Source organism: Musa acuminata, chromosome BXJ3-4 (genome assembly GCF_036884655.1).
Source record: "Musa acuminata AAA Group cultivar baxijiao chromosome BXJ3-4, Cavendish_Baxijiao_AAA, whole genome shotgun sequence".
In the NCBI taxonomy this organism is placed as follows: domain Eukaryota; kingdom Viridiplantae; phylum Streptophyta; class Magnoliopsida; order Zingiberales; family Musaceae; genus Musa; species Musa acuminata.
The window spans coordinates 5,813,253-5,832,042 of NC_088352.1; the positions used below are offsets into that span (position 1 = coordinate 5,813,253).

General features: G+C 37.2%; 2 protein-coding genes across 2 annotated transcripts; both read left to right on the top strand.

Moving 5' to 3' along the window:
- Positions 1-4,399: 4,399 nt before the first annotated feature.
- On the top strand, positions 4,400-7,072 carry LOC103980880 (monoterpene synthase 8, chloroplastic). The gene is made up of 7 exons (XM_009397404.3): positions 4,400-4,670; positions 4,744-5,014; positions 5,256-5,631; positions 5,728-5,946; positions 6,039-6,177; positions 6,256-6,501; positions 6,601-7,072. The coding sequence occupies exons 1-7, from the start codon at positions 4,470-4,472 to the stop codon at positions 6,892-6,894; spliced, it is 1,746 nt and encodes a 581-aa protein (XP_009395679.3). The 5' UTR covers positions 4,400-4,469; the 3' UTR covers positions 6,895-7,072.
- A 2,520-nt stretch (positions 7,073-9,592) lies between these two features.
- Positions 9,593-11,370, top strand: LOC103974986 (monoterpene synthase 8, chloroplastic-like). The gene is made up of 6 exons (XM_065146015.1): positions 9,593-9,677; positions 9,925-10,300; positions 10,397-10,615; positions 10,705-10,819; positions 10,929-11,138; positions 11,236-11,370. Exons 1-6 carry the CDS (start codon positions 9,593-9,595, stop codon positions 11,368-11,370), a joined length of 1,140 nt encoding a protein of 379 aa, XP_065002087.1.
- The last annotated feature ends 7,420 nt before the right edge of the window (positions 11,371-18,790 follow it).

Below are 18,790 nucleotides of genomic sequence, written 5' to 3' on the forward strand. Positions count from 1 at the left end.
GATTGGGTTTTTTATTTTTCTCAATTTTAATGTTGACGGGCACCTTAAAAAGGTTGATTTAATGGATCGATCGTCTACGATCACTGGCACAGCCTAATTAAGAATAAAACTATATATTATTTGGTGACTTCTTAGAAAAAGTATATAAGTTTCATAACTTCTCACCGAGCACCTCTAAGCACATAAAAAGATGATTTTACTCTCATGGTTCTAAAAATTTCTATCATAGCCCTTGAATCTCATCGTCAGGTTGGGGTGGCAAATGTCACTCTATCGTTGGTCCAGCTGGGTGTGGTGGCAGCCACTACACCTCCGTCATTGGATGGGTTCAACAGAGGGGGACGACATGTATCCTTCTCCAGAGCTGGTGGTTGAGGAGGAGTCGAGTGTTGACATGTTAGAGATGCTGAAGAGAGCTTTGGCAACGAACAAGAATGGGCCAAAAGAGTCTTCGAAAGGCTTCAAACTGACTTGTAGAAGTTCTTGGATCTCGAAACTAATGTGAAGGATTTGAAGAGGAAAATGGAAAGCTCTCAACTGGGGAAGCCTGAAAATGGTGACCAGCAATATTCCTCGAATGGCCCAATACATATACCAATATGGAGTTGGATATGGAAAACCCAATGGAGTGATCGAGGATCGCATCAGGTCTTTGTTGATTGAACCTATACTTCTGTAACAATGTAATTAAGGATAATATTGTGAAGCTATAATTCTCCAGGTGATTTGTCCAAGTCTTTGATCAAGTTTCTTTAGGTGTGATCACTCTGTTTATTCTGTAAAAGGTATTTGATAGTGTAATTTTCGTTTGTTGGTTATGATAATTGATCTGTATCATCGTTTTAAAAGTAGAAAACTTTCTTTATTAAACATTAAAGGAAAAAAAAACCTATAGTATATTTTATTTTATGCTACTCATTGAGATTGAAATTTTAATTTCTCTCAACTACTTTACTGTGGACAGGGCACCTAAAAAGGATGATTTAATGGATCATCTATCTACAATCACGTAACATGACCTAATTAAGAATAAAATGATATATTATTCGATAAATTCTTAGAAAAAACATATAAGTTTCATAATTTCTCTCAAAGCACCTATAATAACGTGTAAAGATAATTTTACTCTTATTATTTTGAAATTTTTTCATTATAGCCCTAGCCATGCCTCCACCTATGCCAACCTTGCTGGCACCTATACCTTATAAGCGGGTCCCCCCTCCATGTTGTGCATGGCCACACTAATTGCGCGCGCCCCCCCTCCCTCAACTTTCGTCGTACCCCTTGGACCCTTGATGGTGTAATTTCTCTTAACTTTACTATGGACAAACACCTAAAAAGGTTGATTTAATGGATCAACTGTCTACAACCACGTGGCATGGCCTAATTAAGAATAAAATAATATATTATTAGATAAATTCTTAGAAAATATATATAAGTTTCATAATTTCTCTCAAAGCACTTCTAATAACGTGAAAAGATAATTTTACTCTTATTATTTTGAAAAAAAATTTATTATAACCCTAGCCATACCTCCACCTACGCTAACCTATGCTAACCCTACTAGCGCCTATGCCCTATTAGTGGCCCCCCTCCGCGTCGTGCATAGTCATACCAACTGCCCGCCCACCTTTATCGACATCGTTAGTCATGAGGGTAAGCTACCCTTGCTTCCTTGCCTGTGGTTGACGGTGAGAAAGGGGCATGAGCATAGCACATCAGCAAAGAAGGGGCATGAGGAGGCTACGCGACCTGCGTCAGACCCCTTGGACCCTTGACCCTTATCGTCACTGTTGGTTATGGAGGTGCTATGCAAAGTTGCTTGCGCCCTTGCTTGCATGAGGGTGGCAAGGGTCGCTCTGTTACTAGTCCAACGAGGTGTGGTGGGAGCCACTATGCCTTCATCACTAGATTGGTCCGATGGAGGGGCCAACCGGTGGGGTGATGATGCAACAAGGGGTTGGGTGGAGGGTGGTGGTCGATAGGGGCAAGGTGGTCATTTAAAAAAAAGAAAAAAAAAGGATGCTCCATGGTTTTGTTTTTTCAAACTTGGGGTACTATTTGGAAAATTATGAAACTTAGGGTTTTTTTTGAAAATTCGCCCTATATTATTTCCAAAACCATTTTATGAATGTGAGATTAATAAAAGATTGTAATACAATAGCGTAAGCTTCACATGTTGGTGATCGTACAGGTGGACTTTCTTTATCTTTTATCCTTTAATATTGTCAGATTTGATCCTTAAACTAATAATTTTGTATCATTTTCTGATGTCATGTATAGTATGATGTTGGTTGGTCTTTACTTTCTATAGGTCAATTGGTTATAGGATGGAGAGATTTACTTGATCATATCAATTTTTTTAATGAGATTTTATCACAAAACTGACTATAAATTTAAAATCTTTATGTATGCCTATAAGCTATTATGGTGAAATATAAAATGACTTGTGGTATCCGTAGATTCGCTTAACTCTGTCATCTGTGTTTCCATTCCCATCAGTGCTTAATGTACAGCTCATAATGCCGGCAATTATTACGATCTCAATTTGGCTAACACGAGACTCGAAGACAAATGCCATGTTAATTCGTACGATCTGACGGATTGCAGTTGGTAGTACATCATGCCGTATCCGATAGACATAGTCACAATTCTCAATTCGGCCAATGTGATGCTCGAGAGAAATGCGATGCTAATGGTTATGACGTGATGGATGACAGTGGGTAGTACGTCATGTCGTATGCGATAAATATAGATGTTCATGTTTAGACTGCCACATGCAATGTCCACTTTGTGTCGGGAATAAAAAGCTTTGGACATGCACGATATAACCGTGTGAAGTGGGACACTACTAACGTGGCATAAACGTTCCCCATTCACGAACGGGATGGGTCATTTTTGCATTTATTTATCTTTTGTCTCTTATTGATTTTTGTGATATAGCTACTCATGTGATTGAAAGCACTTTTGTCTAGATACCATATCATAAATTGACTATAGTTTAAATCAGCATTAGCTATTAGTATAACAGGATTATCATTCGTTTCTTTTGTGTTTGTAAAATTTGCATTATGACTTCCATTGTTATGATTATAATAGCAATACGCAGTATAGTGGTCAAACTTATTGCAAACATAACATTGAATTTGAGAGTTGGGATTATGATAACATTACTGTAGCATAGTGGTTAAACTTCTTACTAATATAACGTTGAATTTGAGATTTGTTAGTACATCCCATATTTACCTCATCCACGACCTTGGCCTCGATCTCTTGGGCTTATATTGTCTCCTCCATTTTGATTGTTTTGTACTTCTTGAGTAGGTTGATCTTCCTCCTCGTCGTTATTCACGACCTCTACTTCATTGTTTAGTTTATATAGCTTGCTCTAATGACTTTCTTCTCTTATTATAAGCATTTGTTCGTGTACTCGAAGATAACTCATTATTTGTTCCAAAAATAATTGTTTTCACTATTCAAATTCTTCAATTACCACAAATAAAATCAAACTTCGGATCCCAAAGATCTTAAATATTTCTTCATTACTTTTTGGTCATTAATTTGTTCACCATTTTTTCTCATTTGGTGAATAATATAAATGATATTATAGAAGTACTTTGAAATGGACTTAGAGGTGCATTGTTGTAGTTTTTCAAAGTCAGCTCTTAAAGTTTAAAGTTTGTAGGCGGATCTTGTTCACCTTGTTCTTTTGTAAAGTGTTCCGTGCCTCCTTTGATATCTTTGACGAAGCAATAATCTCAAACTACATTTTGCTAAGGACTTAGTAAATTGTGAATAAGGCATTCTTCTCTTTTCTTTGATATTTGAGTTGTTTTGTTGCTTCTTTATCCATTTGTGTTTTTTCCTCCATACTAAGTTTAATAAAACCATCTCGTACAAGCTTCCACACATCAAGAGTGCCTAGAAGTGCCTTAATTTGTATGCACAATAAATTAAAGTTTTCCTCCATCAATAAGGAAATTTATGTTGAAAATGCACTCTAGGAAGTCATGAGTTAACTTGGCTCTCCGATATCAATTGAAGAAAGAAGTGGAGAGATTAAAACAAGTTAATTTGGACAAGGAAAGAAGGGTTTCTTGATGTATTTACTAAAACTTATACAACTCAATTGTTTTCACAACGCATATACTCGAAGGGATACAAATCATGACTTTATATAATCCAAGAAAAACTCTTTAACAAAAAATAATTTCGAAATCCAAATTAAATTCTTTTTATCGTTTTAATACCATTTTCTAATTTAATTTATACACGTATCATATCATAAACTTGGTGCGGAAGTGAACAAGTTGAACACGCTGACAGCAAATATACATTTGCATGGAACACGAGGATGTGGAACTTGTGTGGATATAAATGAAGCCGTCCGTAATAAACCCATCGCAACACTGCCATTACAAAGCCCATAAGATTCTCCGTCTTCTGCTCAGTGTTGTCCACCGAGCCAAATGGCTTTCTGCGCTTCTGCTCCGTCCTTCTGCAGTCTCATCGGTGCCCATCGGTGGACGTCGCCGTCCAAGGCTTCACCACGTCCATGCTTCCGACCACATATCCGGTGTGCTGCGCAGACTCCTCCTCGGCGATCGGCTAATTACCAGCCAAGTTCGTGGAGTGACGAATACATCCAATCGCTAAGAAATGACACCAAGGTCGGCATGCATGCAATCTGTAAACTTGAGTTTTATCTATAGTTCGCACTGGTTACTGACTTGGTTTCATTAGGTGGAGGAGGATAACGCAACAAGGATAGGAAAACTGACAGAGGACGTGAAACAACTGATCTACATGAAGAAGGGAATGGAGGAGCAGCTTCAACTGATCGATCACCTGCAGCAGCTTGGGGTGGCGTATCACTTTAAGGAGGATATTAAGGATGCTTTAGGGACTATATACGGTTCCGTGGAAAAGGTGAACATGTTGCTGAAGGATAATCTTCATGCCACGGCTCTTATGTTCAGGCTTCTCAGAGAACATGGGTTTGATGTTTCTGAAGGTGATTAAGCTGTATATCCTGCTTTACTCCTTTCTTGGCGACTGATAGAGCATTGTCGCTGATGTACCTCATATATTGCTAGAACAATTACTTCCATAAAACTGAGACAATTAGAAATATGTCCAATTAGTCATAAATTATGCCACGTTAATAGCCTAACATACTAATGGAATTTTGTGTTTATTCTGTTCTATCATGGTGTCACAATCTAACTTGCACAAATTATGTGGATGGACCGAAGGTGCATTCTACCGATTTATGGATGAGAAGGGAAACTTGAAAGCCAGCCTTCGCCACCAGACTGAAGGATTGGTGAGCTTGTACGAGGCTTCCCATCTTGCAAAGGAAGGAGAGCACGTGCTAGAAGAAGCTACGAACTTCACAACTAAACAACTCAAGAGCCTCATGGAGGGATCACTTGAGCCTCATCTCAGGGAGCACGTAGCCCATGCCTTGGAGCTTCCATTGAACTGGAGGATGCCGAGGTTACAGACCAGGTGGTTCATAGAAGCATCACAAAGGGAAGCGAAGATGAACCCTGTCCTACTTGAATTGGCTAAGTTGGACTTCAACAGGGTTCAGATCATATATCAGAGGGAACTCAGAGAAGTGTCGAGGTATTTTGAGCTTGCTTTACTTGAATCAAGTCTTGTGCATTCTGCCCTCGTTTATGAACCGGCAAAATTCAGCACAAACTTATGGCTATCGATCAGGTGGTGGAACAATCTTGGCCTGGCGCAGAGGCTTCCATTTTCAAGGGACAGGTTGGTGGAGAACTATTTCTGGACTGTTGGCTGGGTTTTTGAGCCACAGTTTGGTAGATGCAGGGAGTTGCACACGAAGGCAAACTGCTTTATAGTAACATTAGATGATGTGTATGATATTTACGGCACCATGGATGAGCTCGAGCTCTTCACGGATGCTGTCGATAGGTGATGAATAACTCCTCCACGTCATGCATGCAAGAGATAAAATTTCAACTATCTTTGATTCTTGACAACTTCTACTCTGATGGATGTTGCAGATGGGATGTTAATGCAATGGACAAACTTCCAGAGTATATGAGGATATGTTTTCTAGCCCTCTTCAACACTACAAATGACATCGCATACAATGTTCAGAAAGAGAAGGGACTGGACATAATTCCACACCTAAAAAAAGCAGTAACATATCGATCCCTTCCTCTTTTGTGCATCAATCATGCAGTTCCACTTTCGAAGGAGTAATATTCTTGGTTTCAGTGGGCAGATCTATTGAAGACATTCACGGTGGAAGCGAGGTGGTACCACCAAGGCTACACACCCAATCTTGGAGAGTACTTGGAGAACGCACTGGTATCGGTATCAGTTCCCCTAATACTGACTCTTGCTTATTGCACCAGTGACGATTTAACACAGGAGGCCTTGGATGATTTCCAAAGCTGCCCTGAGTTTGCAAGATGGCCGTCCATGATTTTTCGACTTTGTGATGATTTGGGTACTTCCACGGTATGAGAATTGCTCCATACTTAAATCATTCGTTCATGAAACGAACGTAATAAATAGTTCACACAGTTTCTCCTCTCTGCATCGGTTGTTTTTGTGCAGGACGAGCTTGAAAGAGGCGATGTATCCAAATCTATCCAGTGCTACATGCATGAGACCGGTGTGTCGGAGGACGCGGCTCGTAGGCATATCAGGGGATTAATCAAGGGGAATTGGAGAGCAATAAACGGAGATCGAAGTTTCACTTCGCGTTTTGAGGAAAACCTAAAAATGATGGCCACCAATATCCCTCGAATGGCCCAATGCATGTACCAGTACGGAGACGGACTCGGTAAACCCGGCCAAGTAACGAACGACCGCATCAGGTCTTTATTACTTGAACCTATACCGCTATAACAATTTAATTATGGATAATATAGGGAATCTGTACTCGAAATTAGTCTCGTCATGAATTGTTCGAGTCTTCGATTAGGTTTCTTTGGGTGTGATCAGTCAATTGATGGTGTGATTCTAGTTTGTCGGTTGTCATAATTGTTCTGTATCGTCGCTTTATATTAGAAAAACTGTGTTTTATGAAACTTCAAAGAAAACAAAAAGCATAAATCATATTTTATTTTATGTTACTCATTGAGATTGGACTTTTATTCTCTCTGCTTTACCTCCTTATTCAATCGATACTCTCCGCAATTACGTGGCATGGGCTAATTAAGAACAAAACAATATATTGTTCCCAAAATCACCTCTAGGCTAATTAAGAAACAACCAATAAACACAAAGCATGAATGTTTATGGTTTTCTTCAACATAAACTTTTACTTTTAATAATATTGGACACAAATAAAGTTTTTATTAATCAATTATTACACCATGATAGAAGGAATAAACGAACGTAAGTTTTGCAATCAGTTGTGATATGGACTGAAAGAACGCAAGGAATAAAAGAACTCCCACGAGCACTGCTTATATCAAATAATAAGAACTAAGCATGACTCCTACTTTCTCTACTCAATCCTGAGACCAGAGAAAGTGGCCCATGATTTCCTTCTGTTATAAATTGTTCAAATTAAAAAAAAAATCTTTTCAAAAGATTTATTTGAAAATATGTTTTCTTTTATAGTTATTTTGATAGTTATTTTTGAAAGATTGTATCTTGAGAAAATATCTATAAATAGATATTTGAGGATAAATTATTAAGACATAATTTTCATATTCTTCTTATTTACTCTCCAAATGATTGAATTAGATATTCTCTAATTTCTTTTTGAAGATTCTTTATTATTTGCTCAATACAGATGCTTCTCATATCCACTAAAATTATTTACATCAAACCCATAGTAATTTTATTGACAAGAGGGTGCAAATATCAGTTTTAGAAAAGTGTTTATATACATTTCAAGCCTAAATATTTTTCCTAAAGTATTCTTGATCTTGTGTTTGTTATTTGTTTCCATAGTGTTTTTATCATCTTCTTTGTCGTATTTTTTCAATAATCTAAAAACGATATTTTTGAGTTTATATAAATTCATTATGGAGGGCACAAACACCATTAAATTATTGAATCAAGATTTTGTTCGTTTGGACCATTTTGATGGAACGAATTTTACCCGTTGGCAATACAAGATGAAATTCATGTTGACTGCTTTGAAGATCTTCTATGTGCTTGATCCAAATCTTCAACCAATTCCTGATCCAACCGATGATGACACCGATGAAATCAAGACCGAACAAAAGAAGAGAATCGAAGATGAAGTCATGTGTAGAGGACACATTCTCAATGCTCTTTCAGATCGGCTTTATGATCTTTATACGGTGGAACCATCTATAAAAATAATTTGGAATGCTTTGGAATTTAAGTATCATGCCGAGGAGGAAGGCACAAAGAAATTTTTTATTTCTAAATATTTTGATTACAAGTTTATGAATGACAAGCTACTCTTTGCACAAGTGCATAAGTTGCAAGTCATTGTTAATCAATTGAAGGTTGAAAAAATCGAACTTCCTGAAACTTTTCAAGTAGGAGCTATAATAGCCAAGTTGCCTTCATCTTGGAAAGGGTATAGGAAGAAGATTTTGCATGACTCAAAAAATATCACTTTGGAGTAACTTCAAAAACATCTTCGAATCGAGGAGGAATCAAAGGATGAGAGAAAAGAGTGAGAACTCTTTTGGTAATATAAAAGCAAATGTTGTGAATTAGCCTAAGAATTCCAACAAAGGTAAACAAAACAAGGAAAATCATTTTGGCCCCAAAAGAATCAAAAAATATTTAAGAAGCCAAAGAGTGGAGGCTATTTTGTTTGTGGAAAACCTGACCATTTTGCTAGGGATTGCAGATTTAAAAAGGGTCAGAAACTGGAAGTCAACTCCATTGAGGGAGATGCTTATATAATCGCTATGGTGAGTGAAGTGAATGCGGCAAGGTTTCTGATTGGTGGTACGATACTTGTGCTACCGTCTATGTTTGCTATGATAAGGCACTCTTTAAGACTTACAAAGAAGTCATAGAAGAGCAAGAGATTCAAATGGGAAATGAAGTTCGTTCTAAAGTGATTGACAAGAAAAATGTGGAAGTCACTTTTACTTCGGGTAAGAAAGTCACTCTTACTAATGTTCTTCATGTACCGGATATGAGTAGAAATTTAGTAAATAGGAATCTCCTTGGCAAACTTAGAATTAAATCTGTATTTGAATCCGGGAAGTTAATTCTATCCCGTAATGAAACTTTTGTTGGAAAAAGCTATTCGGTTGAGGAATGGTCAAATTATCTATTGTTGACAATAATTCTAAATTTAATAAAGATGTTGCTTCTATTTATATTATTGATTCTTATTCATTATGATATGATAGATTAGCATATAGAAACTAACACCTTTAGAAGAATGGTTAAGTGTGGCTTAATAAATTATCATTTTGATGATCTTAATAAATGTAAAATTTAAGTTAAATCAAAGATGATGAAGAAACCTTTCGAAAGTGTTAGACTTAATACATTATGATATATATGAATTAAATGACATATTAACGAGAGAAGGTAATAGATATTTCATTACTTTTATAGATGATATGTCTAGATACTATATACGTTCCCGGAAGTGATGAGCATGTTGCTGAAGGATAATCTTCATGCCACGGCTCTTATGTTCAGGCTTCTCAGAGAACATGGGTTTGCTGTTTCTGAAGGTGATTAAGCTATATATCCATCCTGCTTTACTCCTTTCTTGGCAACTGATCCAACATTGTCGTCGATGTACTTCTATAAATTGCTAGAACAATTACTATCATGAAACTGAGACAACTAGAAATATGTCCAATTAGTCATACAATTATGCCACGTTAATAGCCTAACATACGATTGGAATTTTGTGTTTATTCTGTTCTTTCATGGTGTCACAATCTAACATGCACAAATTATGTGGATGGACTGAAGGTGCATTCAACCGATTTATGGATGGGAAGGGCAACTTGAAAGCCAGCCTTCGCCACCATACCGAAGGATTGGTGAGCTTGTACGAGGCTTCCCATCTTGCAAAGGAAGCAGAGCACGTGCTGGAAGAAGCTATAAACTTTACAACTAAACAGCTCAAGAGCCTCATGGAGGGATCACTTGAGCCTCATCTCAGGGAGCACGTAGCCCATGCCTTGGAGCTTCCATTGAACTGGAGAATGCCGAGGTTACAGACCAGGTGGTTCATAGAAGCATCCCAGAGGGAAGCGAAGATGAACCCTGTCCTGCTTGAATTGGCTAAGTTGGACTTCAACAGGGTTCAGAACATACATCAGAGGGAACTCAGAGAAGTGTCGAGGTATTTTGAGCTTGCTTTACTTGAATCATGTCATGTACATTCTGCCCTCGTCCATGAATCAGCAAACTTCAGCACAAACTTCTGGTTGTCGATCAGATGGTGGAGCAATCTTGGCCTGGCGCAGAGGCTTCCATTTTCGAGGGACAGGTTGGTGGAGAACTATTTCTGGACAGTTGGCTGGGCTTTTGAGCCACAGTTTGCAAGATGCAGGGAGGCGCAGACAAAGGCAAACTGCCTGATAACAACAATAGATGATGTGTATGATGTTTACGGCACCATGGATGAGCACGAGCTTTTCACGGATGCCGTCGATAGGTGATGAAGAACTCCACCTCATGAATGCAATAGATGCAATTTCAACGATCGTTGATTCCTGATAACATCTACTCTGAAGGATGTTGCAGATGGGACGTTAATGCAACGGGCAAACTTCCAGAGTACATGAAGATATGTTTTCTTGCCCTCTTCAACACTACAAATGACACCGCATACAATGTTATGAAAGAGAAGGGTCTGGACGTAATTCCACACCTAAAAAAAGCAGTAACATATCGATCCCATCCTCCCTCTTTTGTGTCTCATCGATCATTCATATCCACTTTCTAAACAGTGCAACCCTTGGATTTAGTGGGCAGATGTATGCAAAGCACACATGGTGGAAGCAAGGTGGTACCACCAGGGCTACACACCCAATCTTGAAGAGTACTTGGAGAACGCACTAGTATCGGTATCGGGTCCCCTGATATTGACTCTTGATTATTGCACCAGTGACGATGTAAGTCAAGAGACCTTGGAAGACTTCCACAGCCGTTCTGAGATTGCAAGACGGTCATCCAAGGTATTTGAAATGCACCATAATTATCATTCGTTCAGGGAATCATGGCAATAAAGAGTTCACACATTTTCTCCTCTCTGCATCGGTTGTTTTTGTGCAGGACGAGCTTGAAAGAGGTGATGTGCCCAAATCTGTCCAGTGCTACATGCATGAGAGAGGTTTATCGGAGTACGCGGCTCGTGACCATATTAGGCGATTGATTAGGAGGAATTGGAGAGCAATAAATGGAGATTGAGGATCGCATCAGGTCTTTGTTGATTGAACCTATACTTTTGTGACGATAGAATTAAGAATAATATCATGAAGCTATTAGTCTCCTCATAATTTGTCCAAGCTTTTGATTAAATTTCTTCAGGTGTGATCGCTCTTTTTATTCTGTAAAAGATATTGATGGTGTAATTCTAGTTTGTTGGTTGTGATAATTGATCTGTATCACCGCTTTGGAACTAAAAAAACTTTCTTTGTGAAACATTAAAGACAAAAAAACCCTAAAGTATGATTTATTTTATGCTATTAATTGAGATTGGATTTTTAATTCCTCTCAAACTTTATTGTTGACGGCCATCTGAAAGCTTGACTTAATGGATCAGCCGACTATAATCACATGGCATGATCTAATTAAGAATAAAATAATATATTATTGGGTAAATTCTTTGAAAAAGCTTTGAAGTTACAGAATTTCTCATAGAACGGCTCTAACTGCGGCCCTCGATATTTTGAAAAATTCCTGCCATAACCTAGCCGCCCCTCCGCCTGTGCCAGGCCTGGCCACACCTCTGCCTCACCGGCGGCCCCACTCCGCCTTGTGCATGGTCGCCCCAACTGCACCCCGATCCTCATCGTCGTCGTTAGTCATTAGGGCGAGTTGCCCCTACTTCCTTGCCCGTGGCTAATGGTGACGAGGGGGCACGAGGAGAGCGCGTCGGTCAGGAAGGGGCACGAGGAGGGGGTGTGAGACCACATCGGCGAGGAGGCTACATGGCCCCTATTGGACCCCTCACCCTCAATGTTGTCGTTGGCCATGGAGGTGCCGCACAGTGCCGCCTACTCCCATGCTCGCGCGAAGGCGGCGAGACCCATTGCTCGTTGCGAAGGTGACGCGCAGCGTCACCGGCACCTCTGCTCACGCGAGGGCGACGAGGACCGCTTTGTAGTTGGTCCTTCGGGGTGAGACTGGGGCCCACCTTTGGACTCCTCCGTCAGTGCATCAGAAGCCTTGGGACTTTGCCGTCGGTGTGTCATCATGCTACTTCGTTCAATAAACGCGTTGGTGGTCACTCCAGCACGCTACTTCGTCCAAGCTCGGTGCCATATGACTACTGCAATATGTCCCACACAGGCTCTGCGTATTATTATGGGTGGAAACGGTTGGAAAAATTTATTATAATAAAATTTTTTTTTTCTCTCTGTGTATTAAAATGAGTTTTTCATCAAAATATTAATTTATTATCAAAAATAAATATTAACTAGAGTAGGGTTTCTCATCAAAATATCTAACTTGTTATCAAAAATAAATATTAACTAAAGCAGCATAAATAGTAGAATAATAAATCAGTCAAACATTAAAATTTTTACATGAAAAACCCATTGTGAAAAAAATCATGGGATCGTAGTCCAATGCAAACTTTCACTATCGCTAAAAATGATAACATGTTTACAATAAGTCTTCTTCAGAATAACCAGAGGATCACAATAACATAGATATTAACTCAGTATTAATATATCATCATCACCAAAGATGTATTTCATGAAAAGAAATATTTAGATCTCATAAAATAGGTATAGCAGGAAAGCACCTAAGAGAATATAAACTGCAAATCAATACCATTAAGATTGTAAAACTTTTTGCAAGGATTCTTCATATAAAAATTGAGCCAAAACTAATGAAGTTTAGCCACTTTGATCGTTTAACAAAAGCCCTAAAAATCTAACTTTTTCTATCCTTTTCTCTCTCTATTTTTTTCTCACGCCTTCATTGTTCGTTGTCGACAGTTTCCTTTTTTTTTTTGTTTTTTTTAATAAATGAGATTTGGATTCAATGTTCAAATCATCTGGTCGAAGCCCATATATGGGCTAGACCCAATAATTCTCTCCCTCCAGCTCATATGATGGGTTGTACGAAGTTTGCTCTTCACTTACATGCTTCAAGCTTCTTCTTAGGTAAAGATTTTATCAATATTTTTATCCATTCTCATTGGTATGTACCTTTTTTAAGTATAATTCTTTCATTTCAAGTATATCATGAATCCAATGATATCTAACATCAATATGCTCAGATCTAGAATGATAGGTTGAATTCTTGGAGAGATGAATGACACTCTGACTATCATAGTAAATAGTATATCCTTCTTGTTTCAAGCTCAATTCCTATAGAAACGTTTTCATCCATAAAGCTTCTTTGCAAGCTTCAATAATTGCTATGTATTCTGCTTCTGTGGTTGATAGAACAATACAATTCTGTAACTTAGATTGTCAAGAGACTGCTCCTTATACAAATGTCATCAAGAATCTTAAAGTGGACTTCTTGGAATTAGTATGACCTGTTATATCTGTATCTATATACCCCTCTAGCATAGGTTCATCACTGCCAAAACATAAATATAACTTGAAAGTACCTCTTAGATATCTTAATATATATTTCACTACTGCCCAATATTCGTTACTAGGATTAGAAAGAAATCGACTGACAACTCCAACTGCATGAGCTATATCTAGTCTAGTATAAACCATAGTATATATCAAATTGTCTATTGCAGATGAGTAAGACACTCTGAATATTTCTTCTTTTTCTTTCTCACTTGTAGGATATTATTTCGAACTAAGCTTGAAATGACATGCAAATGAAGAATAAATTGCTTTGGCTTTACTCATGTTGAATATTTCAAGAACCCTTTCATACTAAGTATTTTTTCACCGATCCCAAGTCTTTCATGGTAAAAGCTTTACTTAACACTCTTTTAGGCTTTTTAATTTTACTAGCATCATAGCCAACAAACATCATATCATCAACATATAGTTGGAAAATAATAAAATCATCATCTAAAAATTTCTTTGTAAACACAAAATGATCATATGTGGTTCTATTGTACCCTTAGCTCATCATAAAAGAATTAAACTTTTTGTTCCAATATCTAGGTGCTTGTTTGAGTCCATATAAGTTTTTTCCTAAGTTTGCACACCATATTTTCTTTTCTCTTAACTTTGAAATATTCTGGTTATTCCATGTAAATTTTTTCTTCTAAGTCACCATGAAGAAATGTTATTTTCACATCAAGTTACTCAACTTCTAAATTTAAGCGAGCAACCAAACCAAAAAGAACTCGGATATATGACATTTTCACCATAGGAGAAATATTTCTTCAAAGTCAATACCTTTCTTCTGACTAAAGACTTTCACAACTAGTTGTGCCTTGTATCTTTGTCGTGAGCTATTATTTTCAGCTTTCAATTTGTAAACTCATTTATTCTTGAGAGCTTTCTTCTCTTTAGGTAACTTTACCAAGTCATAGATATGATTCTTAAGCAAGGATCTCATTTCTTCTTGCATTGGTTTTAACCCACTTATTCTTATGCTCATGTAGTATAGCTTTTTAGTAAGTTTTTGACTCTCCCCATCAGTAAACATAAAATACTCATGGATATTTGGTATATGGTTGTCGCTTTCTTGTGGATCTTCTTAATAGAATCTCAATTGGTGGTGGAGGTGCTTGTTCAGTTAGTTCAACATCATCAAATATAGGAGCATCATTACTTACATTCTTACCACAATCTTCTTCTTCATCTCCCCCATGATTAGCATGAACTATAGGTGAAGGAACTAGACCAAACTCTAAGGAATATAAATAGAGGTTTTTGGCTTCTCATCATTATCACCATCGTCAAACAATTAGTTTTCAAGAAACACAACATCTCTGCTTCTAATAATCTTCTTATTCACTAGATCCTATAATCTATATACAAACTCTTCATGACCATACCTTAAAATGATACATATTTTTGCCTTATTATCAAGCTTAAACCTCTTATCTTTAGGAATATGAACAAATGCTTTACACCCAAAGACTTTTAAGTGATTATAAGATATTTTTTTCCCTTTCCATACTCTCTTTGGAACATCACATTCTGGATGAATTAATGGAGAAAAATTTATCAAGTCAATGGTAGTTCTCATAGCCTCCCCTCAAAATGACTTAGATAACTTGGCATGAGAAAGCATATGCATAATTCTTTTTTCAATAGCTTTGTTCATCATTTCTACCACACCGTTCTGTTGAGGAGTTTTAGGAACTGTTTTCGCAAGTCTGATACCATGGAACCTGTAATAATTCTCAAAAGGACCTCTGTACTCGCCACCATTATCTGCTCGAATATACTTTAGCTTTCTGTTAGTTTTATTTTCAACACTGACATAAAACTCTTTGAAAACATTGAGTACCTGATCTTTAGATTTCAAAGCAAAAGCCCAAACTTTTCTAGAATGGTCATCAATGAAAGTAACAAAATAAAGAGCACATCCAAGAGTTCTAGTTTACATAGTATAAATATCAGTATGAATCAAATTAATAACATATGATCTTCTAGATGATGAATATGTATGAAAGACAACTCTATGTGTTTTTTCAACTAAGCAATGATCATAAGATTTAAGAGACGTACCTTGTAACTCTGATAAGAATTGTTTTTTAACAAGAGTTTAAAGTCCTTTCTCACTGATATAACTAACCCTCATGTGCCAAAGATCTATACTTTCACCCTTCTGAATTGTATTAATCTCTCATTTATGTAGATTAGCTTCCATGACATAAAAAGTGTTTAATTGTTTTCCTCTCGTCACAATTAGAGAACCTTTAGTGAATTTTCATTTGCTTTCACCAAAATAGTGTATAAATCCCTCATCATCAAGTTTGCCTATAGATATCAAGTTAAGACGAATATCTGAAACATGTTTGACATCTTTGAGTATTAATTTGTTCCCAATACTGGTCTCCAAGCAAATATCTCTAATACTCATAATCTTAGATGTACCACTATTTCCCATTCTGACATTACCAAAATCACAAGTAGTGTAAGATATATAAAAATCACCATAAGAAGTGACATAAAATGAAGCACTAGAGTCAATTACCCAGTTATTGTCCTGTAATTGTTCTCGCTTTCAAAATCACTTTTCTTTATGTGACCTAGCCTATTACAATGGAAACATTTAATATCTCTTCTAGATTTGGATCTTCCTTTATAACCATATGGATTTCTACTATAACTTTCACATCTTTCTTGTTTTTCAGTAACAAATGCACTAGAAGAATATTCTCCCCGTTCTTTCCTTCTAACATCTTCACTTAACAAACTGTCTTTAACTATATCTATAGTTAGTGTCCCCTCGAGTTACAAATTGTCAATACATGCATTTTCTAACTTTCTAGTAAATATATGAGAAGTAATAAAATTGTTTGCAAAACTTTGAAATAGACTTATGTAATCAATAATGTTACCACCATATTTATACTTCAAATTTACAAGCATTGTGAGGAGAGAAATTCGCCCACTCTTTTTTTTTTAAGTGGTTTTCTAACATTTGCCAAATAATATCAACTTTGGTTTCATCAGAAATATGCTCATACAAATTTATATCAATCCATCTTCTAATATAGGCAATAGCTTTTCTATGTTGAACCTTTCATTCCTCATCTTCCATAGTCGAATGTTTATCTTTAACCTTGATAGACTTATACAAATCTTTGCAGCAGAGCAAATCATCTATTATACACCTCCAAGTGGAATAATTTGAAATGTTCAATTTAATCATACCGTTTTGACTCTTCCATTTCAATCACACAATATAAAAAACTAGCATCAAACAACTTGTTACTCTGATACCACTTGTTGGGAAAAATTAATATAGCGGAATAATTTTTTCTCTCTTTATATATTAAAATAGATTTTTTTTATTAAAATACCACTTATTATCAAAAGCAAATATTAACTAGAGTAACATAAATAGTCGAACAATAAATGAGTTACAAAGTAAGATATTAAAATTTTTATAAGAAAAACCCAATGCGAAAAAAATCACGAGACCGTAGTCCACTTCAAACTTCCACTATCACAAAAAAAAAAAAAGATAACATGTTTACAATAAGTCTTTTCTAAAATAACTAGAGGATCATAATAACATCAAGAATATAAATCTTAGCACAACATTAACATATCATCGTCACCGATGGATTTCATAAAAAAAAAGATCTTGGTATAGTAGGAAAGCACTTAGAGAGGATAAACTATGGATCGGTACCGTTAAAATTATAGAATTTTTTATAAAGATTCTTCACATAAAATTTGAATCAAAACCAACAAAGTTTAGCTGCTTGATCATGTACTAAAAGTCCTAAAAATCTTAACTTTTTTTCTTTTTATTTTTTTCTCACGTCGCGACTGTTCGTGTACGCACCTATTCGCTGCCCTAACTGTACACGTCTCCCACGTATGGGTTGGACCCAACAGAAACAAATCTGCAAAGACGCTGCTAAACGCGCTCAGAGTGGACGAACTACTGGATCACGTATCATTATGATTCTGTGATGACTGCAAAATCTAGTCATCTATAGCACAAGATCATGATGAGGAGGCGTAACTCTCTCTCTCTCTCTCCAACTATTTCTTATATCTCCGTGCGTGTAGTTGTAGCATCATGACATCTTTTTCGTGGAAAGATAAGAACGAGGGCAAGGTGTCGCCCTGACCCATCACCAACCTGTAAGTGTGCTATCGACGCATGACGTACCTACACATTTATTTAGAGAACCAGATGACGCTGACTGTACTGCTAGCCAGGAAGCCCCCATCAGCTCACTTAATTCATAGTGTTTTTGAGGTAGAAGACAAGTTGGCCAACAGTTGGATCCGAATTGCGTTTGATGCAACAACCATGTTGCATGGACCATGATGCTTGATGGTGGAGGTTGGTCTGAACCCGACGTTGTAACCCAGTCTCAGTCTTTGCTGCCAATGGGATATATGTATTATGTTCATATGACATGACACTGATTATACCTTCGGGTTTAATGCTCCTTATCATGGGATTAGGTTTAATGTCACCCGGCATCACTCACGTAGAGATCAATGGACCACGCCCTTTGATTCTTAGGACAAAGGTCCATCGAGTGAACCTCCTGGTTTAGGTCAGCAAAGAGTTCACATAGTTTCTCCTCTCTGCATCAGTTGTTCTTGTACAGGACGAGCTTGAAAGAGGCGATGTGCCCAAATCTATCCAGGGCTGCATGCATGAGAGCAGTTTATCGGAGTATGCGGCTCGTGAGCATATCAGCCGATTGATTAGGGAAAATTGAAGAGCAATAAACGGAGATCGAAGTTTCACTTCTCGTTTTGAGGAAAACCTGAAAAATGATGTTCATCAATATACCTCGAATGGCCCAATGCATGTACCAATACAGAGATGGACATGGGAAACCCGATCGAGTGATTGAGGATCGCATCAGGTCTTTGTTGATTGAACCTACACTTCTGTAACAATGTAATTAAGGATAATATCGTGAGTCTTTGATTAAGTTTCGTGTGATCACCCTTTTTATTCTGTAAAAGGTATTGATGGTGTAATTCTAGTTTGTTGGTTGTGATAATTGATCTGTTTCATCGCT